The following is a 14,949-nucleotide window of genomic DNA, read 5'->3' as shown; positions in this document are numbered from 1 at the left end:
CATAAATTCCCTCAGGTAAGGGCTGTTTCTTTTCCTCTCAGGTGCTGTGCCTACCTCTGATCTATTTATAGAGCATAAAAAGCTGTATGTTGTTTTATATTTTGCATTGTTTGCAACCTAAAGAACAATCACTGTTCTTTGGTACTTTCTTCCTTTTTGGTATATTTGCTTTGAATGTTTTACCTAGGCACAAAACAATGATAATTAAAATTTAATTTGACTTAGATATTTTAGTATGGAAGCTCTTTTAAAAAGGGGGAAAAAATGAACTTAGTAGCTATGATTTAAAGTATTCCTTATCAGATTCTCAGTACAACCTTATTGCTTTTTTGTTTTCATCCCTGTCCTTCAGTTCCTTCGCTCTCTCTGCTTCGGTTGCCATAACGTGACGCGTACTGGAAGTCTTGGACTTGCAGTTCAAGACCTTGCACCAGCAGTTATGTGGAACTAACAGGCGCTATTCACAGAGCAGGAAAAATGGTTGGCTCTTGGGGCCTTGCATCATGTTTTGTTCTAGTTGTGTTTGGGGAAGAAAAAAAAATTAACAAAACCAAAAAACATCTTGGTGACAGAACTGGAAATAATGAGAAACCCCGCAGACACTTAGGTGTTCTTTTGCTTTTGATCAAGTCATGTGGAAAAACAGTCCAACAACATATGATTTTCCTCTCTTTTACAGACTTACAATCAAAGCCAGTCTAACAAAAGGAACATCCACAAAGCTATTTCAGGAAACAAAGCACTTCATTTCTACCAGCACAGCCCACGTATGATTCCAGAAGGCGTAAATCCAGAGTTGCATAAAATGTTTATTACTGCTGAAAAATACGAACCAAGCAATTCAAGAATGCTTTCCAAAGAGCGAAGAACTAGTTCCCTCCAGCACAAATCTGCTCTCTTTTCCTGTGTCACTGGTAAGAGGATTATGGTGTTTTTCTAAGCACTGCATAAGCTGCTATCTCATGTTGTTATATTACAGCATATCAAAACTGCGTGCTCACATGAGTTTGGGGTCTAGCAAAAGTGTAATTTCTGTCCACTGTAGCCTTTCGACTGTGATACTGTGCTGACTGCTGCTTTGATTCCTCATCCTTTGCCTTTAGCATCCTCGAATCAGTTCTGTCCTGAAATATCCGTACTTCAAATCAGACGTTGGCTTCATCTTTCTCCATAGAGCTTCTCATGGAGTCAATGACAGAAGGTCAGAAACTCCAGCTACAAACAGAAGAGGCAAATGTTAATGACGTCTTCTGAAGACTTCCAATATACCTCTGTCAGGGGGCATGATTGCCACTTAAACGTTTAGTGATAATTCTATACCAAATCTGGTTTTGAGCTTTTACGGTTAGGCTTCATGTTTTCATTAATACAAGAAAAGTATGTCTTATGCCTTTGTAAGTGACAATAAAACTGAAGTGCTTGAAAACAAAATGATTTTGAGGGAGGAAAAGGGGAAATCAGGGGTAGGATATTTATGAATTGCACACACCCTTGGAGGAAAATGAATCTATAAAGAGAAACAGCTCTTCAGCTGATGCAGTTACACGGCACTGAAATGCTCAGTAAACTGAACATAATTGTAAGAGGAGAAGAAAGAACCAAGCTTTGTAAATACTTGGAAATTGTCATGAGCGATCTCTTTGGTTAAGTGCTTTCTGTAAAGGCCAATAGTGACTTCTGGAAAGAAGAAACTCCGAAAAGCTCTGGGAAACTTCATATTTCAGTATGAGTAGTTAGACTTTAGAGTTAGTGGCGTTCAAATGCTTCTGGTCACAAAAGTTCTTACTATAAAAATCAACATCTGATCTCTTTCCAGACACCACCCAGGGCAAACAAAAGGCTGACCATAGAAAGGGGAAGCAAGCTACAAAATCACGCAGGAAAATTCAGCTTCCCCTTTGGCCTCCAAACCAGTTCATACTATCTCCCCTTTTCCAGGGTGGAAGCATAACGGAGAAGAATTAGTATCGATAAATCGATCTGTACATGCTCTCCTCAGCCCAGGATCCTTGTAAGTATGCGTGTGCTGCAGACACAGCTGTGGCACAGCTGCGATGATGCTCCTGGTCATGACGTTTCCCCTTGTGCCTCTGGAGCCTTCTGTAGGGGATGCTTCTCTGGGCTTTGTGCACAACCCCAATGGCGGCCAGTGAGGAAGACCAAGGATGGAGCAAACAGGCACAACTTGCAAGAAAATAAGCAGAGAAAACATGGAATTAAAATAATCATTTTAGAATATTTGTAAGTCTGTCCTAGGAAATAGAAATGAGAGGCAGTAAGTGCATAAAGAAGATAATATGCTGAACGTCTTTCCTGCTGAGGGAATAGCACTTCAAAGGCTGTAATTACCAGGTTCCTTTTGTGTGAAGTAGGTTAGCAGCTGCCACAATTGAAGTACACAGTGTGCGTGGAGGCCCATCAGTCGCCGAAGATGAACACGACTGACTGCCCGTCTCGCAAACAAGTGTTACATGAGTGCAAATTATTGAGTACCAGCTTTGTGCTGAAGTCCCCCTCATTACTGTTTGAAGCAAGTGGCTGTTTCTGGTTTTAATGATGTTCAAGATAAATCTCAAAAAGAAGAGAAAGCTCTTTATTTTTTGCATTTTCTCCTCTCCTTATTTCAGTGCTCCTTTCTACATTAGAAATTGGAAAAAGCTAGCAGTAATGAATACGCTGTGTACGTCCTTCCTTATGCTCTCTTCATTTGTTCTTGAGGTTCAGTCGACCTTCACGTTTGCCCATGGAAGAATACACGTGCACAGAAACTCAAGTACTGCGGGCAGAAGTATCACAGTAGTTTCAAGCATTCTCCTTTTCTAGTTAAAATGAAATATTTCTTGTTCTTCTTAATTTGATTAAATTTCTATTAATTTTACGCTATCCTTCCACTTCAGAACCTCCTTCATAAATTTTGTGTTTGTCGGTACCAGAACGACACATTACTCCTGTCTTGCCCCGTCACTAACTGTGTTCTTCAGTTGTATGAAGAAGTTGTATGAGCTTTTCTTCAAAAAGTACAGCAACGAGAGCAAAAATCCCATTACTTGGCAGTCCTCTTACATTATTTCTTCTAATTTGAGATTATTTTCTCTCTCTCTGTTTTGTTTTTCTTTATTTATTTTAAGGAGTTTGCGAATACCGAGTAGCATATTAGTAAGTGTAGTAAAACCAAAAAGCATTAAGAAAGAATAGTTTTGCGCTTAAAATGGCTCAGGCTCATTGGAGAAAAAATCTCTGAGCAGATATCTTTGGTGACAGCTCATGTTTTTTATGCTCATCTTTTTTTACTTTATAAAATGAGAATAACGATCGCACAAGATAACTGAAAAGGTGCAAGTGCTGTAAGATCTGGATGATCATCTCTAATGTTAGAACCTTTGCAAGTTCTCTGCCAATCTCCCTGCTCTGAGAGGTACGAAACCACAACAGTCGTGGCAAAAAATAGCTAAGGCGCATTAAAATGCGCTTTTCCCCTTCCCTGCTGCCCCTGGTAGCTGAATGTCATTTTAAGCTACCAGTGATTTCTGTTGTTTTTCTTTTTGCAACGCATTTGTCTAGATGAAATCTCATTCTGTTAATTCTTCTCCTGGTTCTTCACAATTCCTCTACTCCCCCCTTTTCAGATTGTATCAATTTTGAGTTGTCTATAGCTGCTTTTTCGTTTGATTTTACAATTCCACGTTATTTCTTTAATTGCTGTTTTTATCTTAACGATGCAATCTTCTTTTACTGTCTTTTTCTAAAACATACTTTAGTCCTTAGACCTTTGTGGGGTTTTTATGCCTTTCCAGTCGCCCATGCCTTTTAATATAGTTGTGGCAAGGCCTTTGGATGGCTGATAAATTTCCCGAGTTCATCTCCTATTTGAACTAAACATGCGTGATAATGCACATTACCTTCTCGAGCGGTTCTCGGAAAACTGGAAATACTGCAGAAGACTGCTGGTTTCGGTGTTTATTTTCTTTGAAAAAAAACCCCTGTTAATCAAGGCTGTGTTTATGCACAGCTATTTCAGTTCCTGAAATTCAGCTTTCTTGTCCTGACAGTACCCGTGCAGTAGGAAGGCACGAGCCGCTCTCTTATTTCCCTGTTCCTGGGGAATTTTCATAGTACTTTTCTTTCTGCCCTCTTATTCATCTGCATGTCCTTAATAGAGGAGATTAATTCAAAGAATAACTAGCAAATATTTTTGTCGTAACAAATTAATGTTGCTTTCCAGTATTTAAAGAGTAACTTTAAAAAAAACAAAATAAAGCTTTTACTTTGCAGTTTGTTCCCCGAGGTCTCTGAGACACACGCTTAGAAATTCAGTCCATATGCTTTCCCTGTTTGCTATACTGTCTTCAGAGCCTCTATGTGTTTGATATACGTATATCTATTTATATCTGCCTATCTATATCTTTGTTTATATGATGCCTTCCCCCCAGACGATCGTTTAATAGATAGATGTATCCGTAATTATAACGCATACAACACTATTTCGTTACTTGTTTCTGACACAAGATTCTCTGTATCTGGTTTTGCTTGTGGCACAGAGGAGGTATTTTTTCTTCTGGCTGGTATCATACAAAGTTCTTTTTATCCTTTGTATCCTTTTTCTTAAAGTAGGTAACATTTTCCTGTTATTGTTTTTCCCCCCCATAGGCCAAAAGCAAATACACCGTCATGAGAATTGGTCTCTGTCACCTGAGGAATTTGAAATATGGGACAGACTTTACAGGATTAAGGAAAGTGATGGAGTAAAGGAACCAGTATTGCCTCAAATTCAGTTTGAAACCTTAGAAAACCTGGAAGAAATATCAGTGAGTTTAACCTCAATGTGATGTTTCCTTTGACACGAAGCCTAAAGGATACCCTAAGTAACAAAGTCAGCTATGAATTTGAAGGAGGTCTATATTAACAATGCGGTTCTGCAGATTATATGTAGGTTTTTGAGGTTAAGAATTAAGGAATTAGGTGTTTGAAATAGGTCTTTGAGGTTACATCTGTAAATTAAAAATACATTTGAAAGTCCTTCAGTATCCAATATGTTCTGTTCCTGTTTTGAAGAATTCCGTGCAGGATGCTGTATTCATGTATCATATCCACACTTTTTCATTCCCTCGTTTATATAACTATAAAAGTGTTGCTGAAAGAAAACCTCAAGTTTTACAGGCTCTTTTTTGATTCGGAGAAAAAAACTAGGAGCTTTTGTGCCATTTCACCACTTAAAACAACCTGTCTTCCACGAAAAGTCATGACAACACAAAGCACGGAATTGTTTTTATTTTGGACCAGAATTAAACCTTTGTGATAATGTTTAGAGACTTCTCTGCTTTCGGAAGAGTTATTGTCCCTGGCAGAAAGGTAGATGTTAGTTTTGCTAAACAATTTCTTGCTTAAGACCTCCTTGCCAATCTTACTTTCAATCTGCAGAAGCATGAAGAGAAAGCAACTCGTGAACTCTCCTTGTCTGAATGGAGAATTTGGCAGAATCGCCCTTTTCCTACATCCATGGTTGATCACTCAGATCGTTGCTACCATTTTATCAGTGTTATGGAAATGATAGAACTGATGAGACATGAACAGGTAAGGTGTTTGCATTGGGCTGGCTGTAAAGATGCGCGAGGATTTAATGGACAGTTGAATATTTAAAAAAATAACAAGTGCTCTAGTTCTATCTGCTCAGCTGAAACAAAAAGTGGGGCAGTGTTTGCGTGGGCTAAGTTAGGCATTGTGAAATGGATAATGTATATTTAGTTTTATTCCAAAATGTCTCCTACTCCTGTTCTGTAGTTCTTAATCTTTTCCACAGAAGTTGTTTAAAAATAGCTAGTATTTCCCTAAACAGACCCCCCTCCAAATCGTTGTTTTAATGGATCCAAGTATCATTTTTTTTACAAAAAGACTGTAAATACAAGAATTGTATATGTCAAGGAGCAAAGTCACCAAAAGCGATGTTAGAACTATTCCAGAGTGTAACAAGAATTGGAAATAATTTTGTATCATGTATGTACATTAAGAGGATTCCATACAAATGATGCAGTAATGTATAGTGTGTTTTAAGATGGTTGTGTTTTGAGGCTTTTTGGCTTGTTTTCCGTGAAAGCTTTAATTAAAAACCCCCTAAGAATTAAAGGATAAGAGGAGAGCAGTCAAACATGGATGAAAACCATTTGGGAGTTGAGAATTTTGTTGCCTAACAGCCATGAATAGCATATATGCCTTTATAAGGAAAGGCACGCACAAGAAAATGTGTGCAGAGGTAGATGTGTTGACAGTACCTGAAGACTTCAGTTGTTCACCATGCCATCTTTTCCTCCAGTTTAGCTCTCCTGTGTTCCACAGATACTGCTTTTTAGTGTGTTGAAGTTTTCTAGGTCATCAGAATCTGTTGCTAAGCTGCCAGAGTTTCCTGAATAACTAGACTAATCAAGGAAGAGAATAGAGACATTGTAGTTGTACTCCTCGCTAGGAAAGTGTATTAATGGAAATTTGTAAATAGATTTCAGAGCTACGATAAGCTGCTCCACTTCATCTCAGAACAATGGCATTCTTGACTTCTTTGAGACTCCGTGTTCTCAAGCTAGGGTCAAGAACGTGCTGCCAGAGAGAGAACTCTGGGGAGAGTTCAGGGATAGAGACCTGAAGGAAGTTAAAGAAATGGTTAAAAATTTTAGAATCACTCTTCTAATTGAGGACTTCCCTCCCTACCACCAGATTGGGCACTTGAGGTATTTGTGACTTCTGTGCAAGTGTATTGCTACCAGAAGTCTGTTCAGGTTCCTAGGCGCCTTCAAAGTTGTAGGTGCTAAGCCAACATCTGGCACCCTTAAAGTAATTTACAGAGCAAATCTGTGAGTCACCAAGCGAGTCTCCAGTCTTCTCCCCCAAACTCTGCCGTAGCTGGTGCCAAAAATCAAAAGCAAAGCAGAGTATCAAATGCTTGCTTTCACGAGCAAGCTTTTACAGAACTTAGAGAGGGAGGTCTGTCTAATGTCCGTCATGGGAACGAGACAGCCCAGCTCACCTACCTCTGCCCTCTACCACTGCTGGATAGAGACGGTGTCCCTTCAACAGGCGGGACCAAAACTGGCTTCTTACGTTGTGGTTGTTGTGTTACGTTCCGCTTAGCTCTGTTGATGGCCATCCTGCATGGGCAAGCTCTGTGGCTCTCTGTGTCAAGCTCTACTCAGAAATCATGCTGCCATGTGCCGTTGTAGCACACGAGCTCTCTCCCCAGGTACCTAAGAGCAGTCCTGCATACAGCACATTGAAGAAAGTCTGCAGAGTCTTGGAAAATGCTGTCTGATCTGCATCGGAAAGGCCAGGATACAGCTATTAATCAATAACAAGTGATAAACAGGTGGCTTTCACTATTTCTAATTTAACAGCTAAACATCAGCTTAATCATGGTACGCTGTAGGTAATGCTCTTGCACTCAGAAGGGTGGGACTGCTTGTTACCTCATTCAGCTGCCTCCCAGCTCAAAGTTTCAGGCATTACCTGGATTGCTTTCCAGCCAGCTTCCTCTGATCTGTCTTAACTAGTCATAGGTGGAGACACTGAACTTTCTTATCAGTTAGAGGACAAATTGTAACTGGATGTCACTGGCGTGGTGAAAAACGCCTTCTAATGACTCCGCTGAATGTGAGAGGTTACAACATGACACGTCGCTCCACCCTGTTAAATTCTTCTAGGGGAAAACAAAGCACTAGCAGTAACTCTGACCACGTCTGACAAGGCTGAAAAGGCAGAAGCTGTAATCGGCACTGACTCCCACTTTTCAGACTTCAGTGATTGTTGGCCTCTTTATTATATCTAAACCAAATTGTCAAGGTTCAAGAACATCAAAGCTTCACCGTAACTGTTTCACAAAAAGCAGAGATGCAATGTGTCTTAATCTATTTTGTCAGCACTGACAGTGGTTTCTTGTACGTGAGTTTTATTAATATTTTCTTAAGTCCTCGACTTCCCCGAAAGGCACTGATAGTCTTCCCACAACAGCATATGTTCCCACTGACATTCACCAAAGGGAAGGGAAGTGACTGATGAATGTTGTCTGTACAGCAGCATCACCTTGGAGCAGTCGCTGTGCTGCGGCAGTCCTTACTCATCAGGTGGATTACACCGGCAAAAACTTGCTGCCCTGCAGTTCACAAGAGAGCTATCTCCCATATTGCTAACAGGAGAGCATGTGTGAGTGTGGGGAGGCGGGTTTGTTTCCCCGTTACTACTGGTCTCGTTGTTATTCAGTCTTCCTACAGCTTCAATGCTGGTGAACCAGAAAACGCATATGGAGAAAAATGGGTGTGATTACACAGTAAATCAGACCAAAGAACCTTTTGGTATAACATTTTAAAAAAATATCTCTGTTCTAAACCATTTCTGTATCTCTGTTATGAGAGCTGCTTTGAGGGCTATCGCTGTTACCATGGAGCACTTTGGTTTGGAGCTGTGGAGCTCTCTGGTCCAATCCAGGGCTGTGTGGACCAGGTGCCTCAGGTCCTTGACCAGTCAAGCCTTTGGGATCCCCAGGGCTGGAATCCCACAGCTTCAGCGGGCCCCTGGCTCAGCATCAGATCGCCCCACCCTCGTGGTGAAAAAATTTCTCCTAATGTCTAATTGGAATTTCCCTTGTTACATGTTGTGCTCATTAACCCTGGCCTCGGCATACCTCGAGGGAGTCTGGCTTTGTCTTCCCTGTGCTCTTACATTAGATAAAGATGGTAATAAGATCCCCCTCTTCAGGCTGGAGAGAGTTCCCTTGGTGTTCCCTTGTACATCCTTGTGCTCCAGCTCTGTGACAGTTTTGGCTGCCTCTGCTGGGCTTGATCCAGTCCGAGACTTTTTTTGTACTGGGGGCCCAAAACTAGACTAAGAACTCCACATGTGGTCTCTCAGAGGATGAACAGAGGACAAAAATCACTTCCCATGAGTGAATAATCACTTCAACTCCTTGCAACGCTCCAGGCCTGGGGCAGAGGGGCTGGGAAGTGCCCGGCGGAGAAGGCCCCGGGGGTGCTGGCTGACAGCCGGCTGGGCATGAGCCAGCAGTGCCCAGGTGGCCAAGGAGGCCACCAGCCCCCGGGCTTGTGTCAGCACTGGGGTGGCCAGCAGGAGCCGGGCAGGGATGGGGCCCCTGTGCTCGGCCCTGGGGAGGCCCCACCTCGAATGCTGGGCTCAGGTTTGGGCCCCTCGGGACAAGCAGGGCCTTGAGGGGCTGGAGCGTGTCCAGAGAAGGGCAGCGGGGCTGGGGCAGGGTCTGGAGCACAAGTGTGCTGGGGGGCGGCTGGGGGAGCTGGGGGGGTTTAGCCTGGAGAAGGGGGGGCTGAGGGGAGCCCTTCTCGCTCTCTGCAGCTGCCTGAGAGGGGCTGGAGTGAGGGGGGGGTCGGTCTCTGCTCCCAAGTCACCAGTGACAGGGCGAGAGGGAACGGCCTCAAGCTGCGTCAGGGGAGGTTTAGATGGATATTAGGAGAAATGTCTTTACTGAGGGAGTGGTGAGGCATTGGAAGAGGCTGCCCAGAGAGGGGGGGGAGTCACCATCCCTGGGGGTGCTCCAAAAACATGTAGATGTGGCACTTCAGGGCATGATTTAGAGTCATGGTGGTGTTGGGTTGATGGTTGGACTTGCTGATCCTAGAGGTCTTTTCCAACCTTAATGATTCTATGATTCCAAGGTTCTCTTGCCCTGCTGGCTACCAATCTTGCTAATGGAGCCTGGGTGCGATCGTCTTTGTTGCCACAGGGGCACACTGCTGTCCTGTTTCTCTGTCCTGAGGTTTCTGTCATCCTGTTGAGGACCGTCTGAACAGCAGTCCTGCCCTCAAGCTTGTCACCAGCTTCCCCTTCCCTGCTATCATCTGCAAACTTAACGAACGTGCACTCTGTACTGTAGTGAAGGTCATTAATAAAAAAGTGTTAAACACTGAAAACCTCTGAGAAGCACTCCCAGCAGCTAGCCGCTGGCTGGACTTCATACCAGTTATCAGAACACTTTAATCATGGTTATCCAGCCCATTTTCCACCCACCATCATAGTCCACTTCAAACCATATCTCACGAGCTCAGCTATGGGGTTTGTCAGGATCTTTGCTGAAGTCAGGGTAACCAACATCCACTGCACTTCTGCCCATTAAGCTGGTTACATCTTCATGAAAGGCAGTCTTGAATTCTTTATCCCCAAGCGTTCTGCATGATTCTTGGGGTATTCTCTGGGAAGCTTGACAGGTTTCTTACTGGTTTGAATTGAAGTTTGTACTTTAAACTTAAAATTGGAATAAATAAAACATTAATGTAGCGTTCCAATTGCAGACATTTAGATTTTCCTTATGATATAGTATTCTCAACACTATTGCATATAAAATTGTTCATGTCAGGATCTTTAAAAAATTAAGAAAGCTTTGCCAGGGACTGATTTTGCCATGGTGCCCATAGCCCAGAATGACGGGGAGGTGTGGATGTTTTACTTTGGTAGTAACTACTACGCTGAGTTTTTTTTTAATTGAAGAGTGCTTGTTTTTAGAAGAAAATTCTAATTTAAAAAATGCAAAAGTAGAGCAAAATGAATGAAATTTAGAGATTTGTAGGCAATGTTTTAAATTTCTGCATGCCTACTAAGGCATGTTTACGTAGGTGGATATGTCTTGGCTGTGTTCCTGGCTGCTGCTGTGTGGGTACGAGCAGCTGTGGGGGACAAATCCCACCGGCTGAAAGAGCCGCCTGGGTTTGCACGTGCAGGACTGGACGTCACCGGCCCCGTGTGTTTTTCACCACTGTGTTTTCCTGAGCAGTTCAGTTCGGCATATGATTGGGAAAACAGTGAGCTTTAAAATCATGCTTTTTTCTGCCAGGTTTGAATTTAATCCCATTTAATATCCTGCTCCGATTCACAGGGGGACCCCTTGGGTGCGTTGTGCTTGCTCAAGGCATGGCAGTCCAGGCACGGGGCTGCTGCCGCCTCCTGCGTTAGCGTGGCGTGCTTGTGCGCGGCTGGATTAACGCATCCCCTGACGCGTTACGCGTGCTCAATATATAGCGCACAGATTGGGAGAGTCTGAATTCAAGCTCGATGTTTTACAGAGTACTTCAGCCTGGGCTTTCCTGGTGAAGATTGTTTCTATGGCAAGTTTCAACTTTGAGAAGTTTTGCTTTACCTTAGTGTTAAGATGAAAGTGTAGGAAGAGCTATTATTGAACAGTAGGGTAAAGGGATATTACTCCAGCCTCTGGGAAATTCACCTTTGACAGAAATAAAGCTTGTAAAAAAATCTACCTAAAAGGTTAGTCTTGTATGAAAATGAGTGGATGGAAACAGTAATTGTTTTAGCAGCGATTCAAAGGCTTTGCATGTATGTACTGTGCATCCAGGTTCCTCCTCTAAATGTTCCATGGCCAAATATACCGCTGCTAATCTGTCTGACGTTAATTTACGGATCTTAATAGCAGAGGGATTTAAGACAAGTACAAGTCAAAGCCACTTCCTTAAATAGCTAAGATATTGAACTTCAAACCACAGTTCTGATTATTTTCTTACCGAGGGATAAAATATAAAGACAGGCAATTCATTAATTTACTATGAATAACCAAATGATCTGGAAGTATCTGATGAAACTAATTATTTATTGGGAAGAATCTCATTCAGAGATTAGTAATAACTTAATACAAGCCAGCTCAGGAGGTATTTGTGTCTTCTTTATGGGCATTTTCTTTTCTCTTATGGAAGGAAGCTCAGGAATTCCCTGACGCGTAGCTTTCCTTTCTTGTACGCATTCAGTGATTCCAAGAAACCTCCTATGCAGTTGTGTTTTGCATAACACATTTAAAAAGTCAATTAAAAGGCTTAGATATTTTTAAATAGGTGAAGTGAAAGTGTTTGTATATGAAGGTGTTTGTATGTGAAACTGTATGTATATGCTCTTAAATGTTGGCACAATGAAAAGAAAGTAAAAAAGAAATCCCAGATACGAACCCTGCGACAGGCACATCCACTGCAGAAAAGCCTTTAATGCCTGTAGCTTTTTCTCTACAGCAACAAGAACTGGGCAGATGGGATTGGATTTGCTCCTAGCTCTGAGCAGGGATTTTTTGTGTGACACGGTAACAAATCATGCTGTCCTTATGCAAAATAATTCAATAGCTTTTAAGCGTTTTTGAAAATTAAACTGCTGTTTGGAAACAAGGTCAGGGCCAAGTAATCATTTTCAGTGAAATGATACTTGTCCGAGTTTCTGAGGGTAAGTGACAGGAGATACAGAAGTGCGTCTTTTTTCGGGAGGTAGGCAATTCTTAATGACTTTTAAAAAGTTGTAACATTGTCAAATGTGGGAGCGTCTATTTCCCACTTCAAAGCGGGCAACATGAGCTGTAGTCAGAGCAAGGATTTGCCCTAGAAAGGCAAAAGAAAACCCAAAGACTCCCATTAGAAGGGTTGTCTCTCTTTTTCACTCAGGTCATCTCTGATACCGAACACCTTGGGTGGCAGCGTTCAGGAGGTAAACCTGGAACAACTGCCACTGAAATCACCTGCCATTTCTCACCTGTCTTAGGTTGCCTCGAAGGGTTCATGGGATGACATGCCTGACAGCAGGGAAAATGCTCCCAGGGTACCCTAAAATTCCAAAGGACCTGAAAAGGCTTTCCCTGATTTTGAAATTTTAAATCGGACATATTCTGGGGGGAAAACACGGTGTTTCCAGCAAGCTGTGGCTTTTTTCCAGGAGTCGCTGAATTCAAAGTTGAAAAATTGTTCACATAAGGACAATGACATTTATTTCTTTGGTTTTTTTAGACCCTCCTTGCCAACAGTATGTCTCAGGTTAAATTCCTGATCTGAGGTGTGGCAAAACTTCTTCCCCAGCCAGCAACAAATAATTAAGACAGCGCATGACGTTCAGTTACAGTATTTATGACAAGCAGACTATAACACCTCTGTGGAACTGCTGGGTTGAGCCGTGGGACAGTATTTATTGCCTGGGCACCGAATCTGGCTTAAGCAGTAGAGAAGAGATAATCAAAGCAAATACTCTATCTTGGGATTCTCGAAAGAAAGCTGCGCAGAGGCGCCCAGCTTGTTCGTTATTCCAGAAAAACCCAACAGGAACATACGTCCTAGTGTGAAGGTGGAAGGATGTTTGTTTTGTTCTTGGACGGCAAGGCTGCCAGGGAGAGCCCACAGGACCAAAAATGTCAGCTCTCCAATTAAAATAGTTTCTTTGTGCCATATTGATTCTTCTGATCTTGTTGCCAAACGATTTGTGTCCGAACGCTAATTGAGACCTGCTTTAGATTGCTCGGGCCTTTAATTGCTTTCTGTTTTAATGATCCTGTGGGGTTTTGTGCTCACAGTGAGAACGGAGAAGTAAGAGCGATTAGGCAAAGGATTTTGGGGTGTCAGCCATGTGAAAGGGACAAGGGGATTGAGCAGATTGTGTGTGGCACCTGCAAGGGCTTAGCTGTGTTAATTTGAGATAGCGTATCTGCTGTGTTTAGGGGTGACTCAGTGTTCTGGTACAGCGCTGTGTTAAAGCCTCCTGTAGCCCTTGTGCCACACGTCCAGGCATACCAGCCAAAAATATTCTTTCCACCAAAGTTAAATGATCTCAGTTTTTTGAAAATGTGCCATAATTTTGCAGCCAAAACCAGTATCAAGTATGTGTTAATATAGGGTTGCCAGCTTAAATCTGCGGGCAAGAGAAACGTCACGTGCGGACTGTGGTACGGTATCTGCAACACCATCGTACGCAGCTGCCCGCCTTCTGTGGGGCTGTATCACTAATGTATGCGCTCATGTATGCACTCCTGATCTCCCTCCCTGCTCTCGGTGGAGAAGGAGAGCACGTATCGATTATGCCTGTTGCCAACTTTTGTTGGGTTCGTTCCATCATTATTTTATTGGTTTAGGGGTGTGTGCAGTAACATTGCATTTAGGTTCACAGAATCCCAGAAAGGCAGGGGCTGGAAGGGCCCTCTGGAGCTCATCCCATCCCACCCCCTGCGTGAGCAGGCACACCCAGAGCAGGGGCACAGGGCCGCATCCAGGCGGGGGGTGAATGTCTCCAGGGAAGGGACCCCACAGCCTCCCTGGGCAGCCTGTGCCCCTGCTCTGGCACCTGCACAGGGAAGGGGTTTGTCCTCATGTTCAGGTGGAACTTCCCGTGTTCCAGCTTGTGCCCGTGGCCCCTTGGCCTGGCGTTGGGCACCGCTGAAAAGAGCCCGGCCCCATCCCCCTGACACCCACCCTTCAGGTATTTATAAGCACTGATGAGATCCCCCCTCAGCCTTCTCTTCTCCAGGCTGAACAAGCCCAGGTCTCTCAGCCTTTCCTCCCAAGGGAGATGCTCCAGCCCCTGAGCATCTTCGTAGCTTTGTAGGTTTCTGGATTTAGAATAGTTGTATGCTGTTTTTCACAAACAGTCAAAATATTTAGGTGCGTGAATAATTGGTTGGTTGTTGCTTAAGCTCTTGCAGAATAGTGATTTGGCAAAACTTTTACAGTAAGTGTGCCAAGTGTAAACTGACAACCCATTTGTATAGTCTTGGAACTCGTGCAGGAGCTAAGTATCTTTTGGTCTAAACCCAAATGTCTTTGAAGATACTATCTGTGTTTTGAGAGGGGATAATACTTTAACTTTATTTTTAATACTATGATAATGCACTGATGACAAAGTTTAGTGCAATATAATCACATTTATTTAGAACACTGAACTGCTACTGTAGTTGAAAAACTGGTTTTCAAAGCAACAGTCCTGCTATCTGCTTGAATACACATGTGGCTGCTCGTGTTTTTAATGTTGGCATGGAAACTAGCTTAGGAAATTACTACGGCCGCTGGGATTCAGGGGGGTTTTGCTATGCATGTTTTCCTGGAAATGACTTATCGGTGTCCAGGACATTGCTGTGGGTCTCCCCGTAGTGTGGTAGGTTTCCCCCCTCCCCCTGTATATTCCTACAGCGCTTAGCAAAGGGAC

At 43.0% G+C, this 14,949-nt stretch overlaps 1 protein-coding gene across 1 annotated transcript in view; it reads left to right on the top strand.

The window, feature by feature from the left end:
- Positions 1-14,949, top strand: part of FANCM (FA complementation group M) — a 74,891-nt gene that overhangs the window by 39,559 nt on the left and 20,383 nt on the right. Inside the window, exons 11-13 of the mRNA XM_075104402.1 lie at positions 680-914; positions 4,648-4,805; positions 5,419-5,571. Coding sequence (XP_074960503.1) covers positions 680-914; positions 4,648-4,805; positions 5,419-5,571 — 546 coding nt within the window. The remainder of the gene's footprint in view (positions 1-679; positions 915-4,647; positions 4,806-5,418; positions 5,572-14,949) is intronic.

Source organism: Phalacrocorax aristotelis, chromosome 9, assembly GCF_949628215.1.
Source record: "Phalacrocorax aristotelis chromosome 9, bGulAri2.1, whole genome shotgun sequence".
Taxonomy (NCBI): domain Eukaryota; kingdom Metazoa; phylum Chordata; class Aves; order Suliformes; family Phalacrocoracidae; genus Phalacrocorax; species Phalacrocorax aristotelis.
This window is presented reverse-complemented; position numbering and strand designations above follow the sequence as displayed.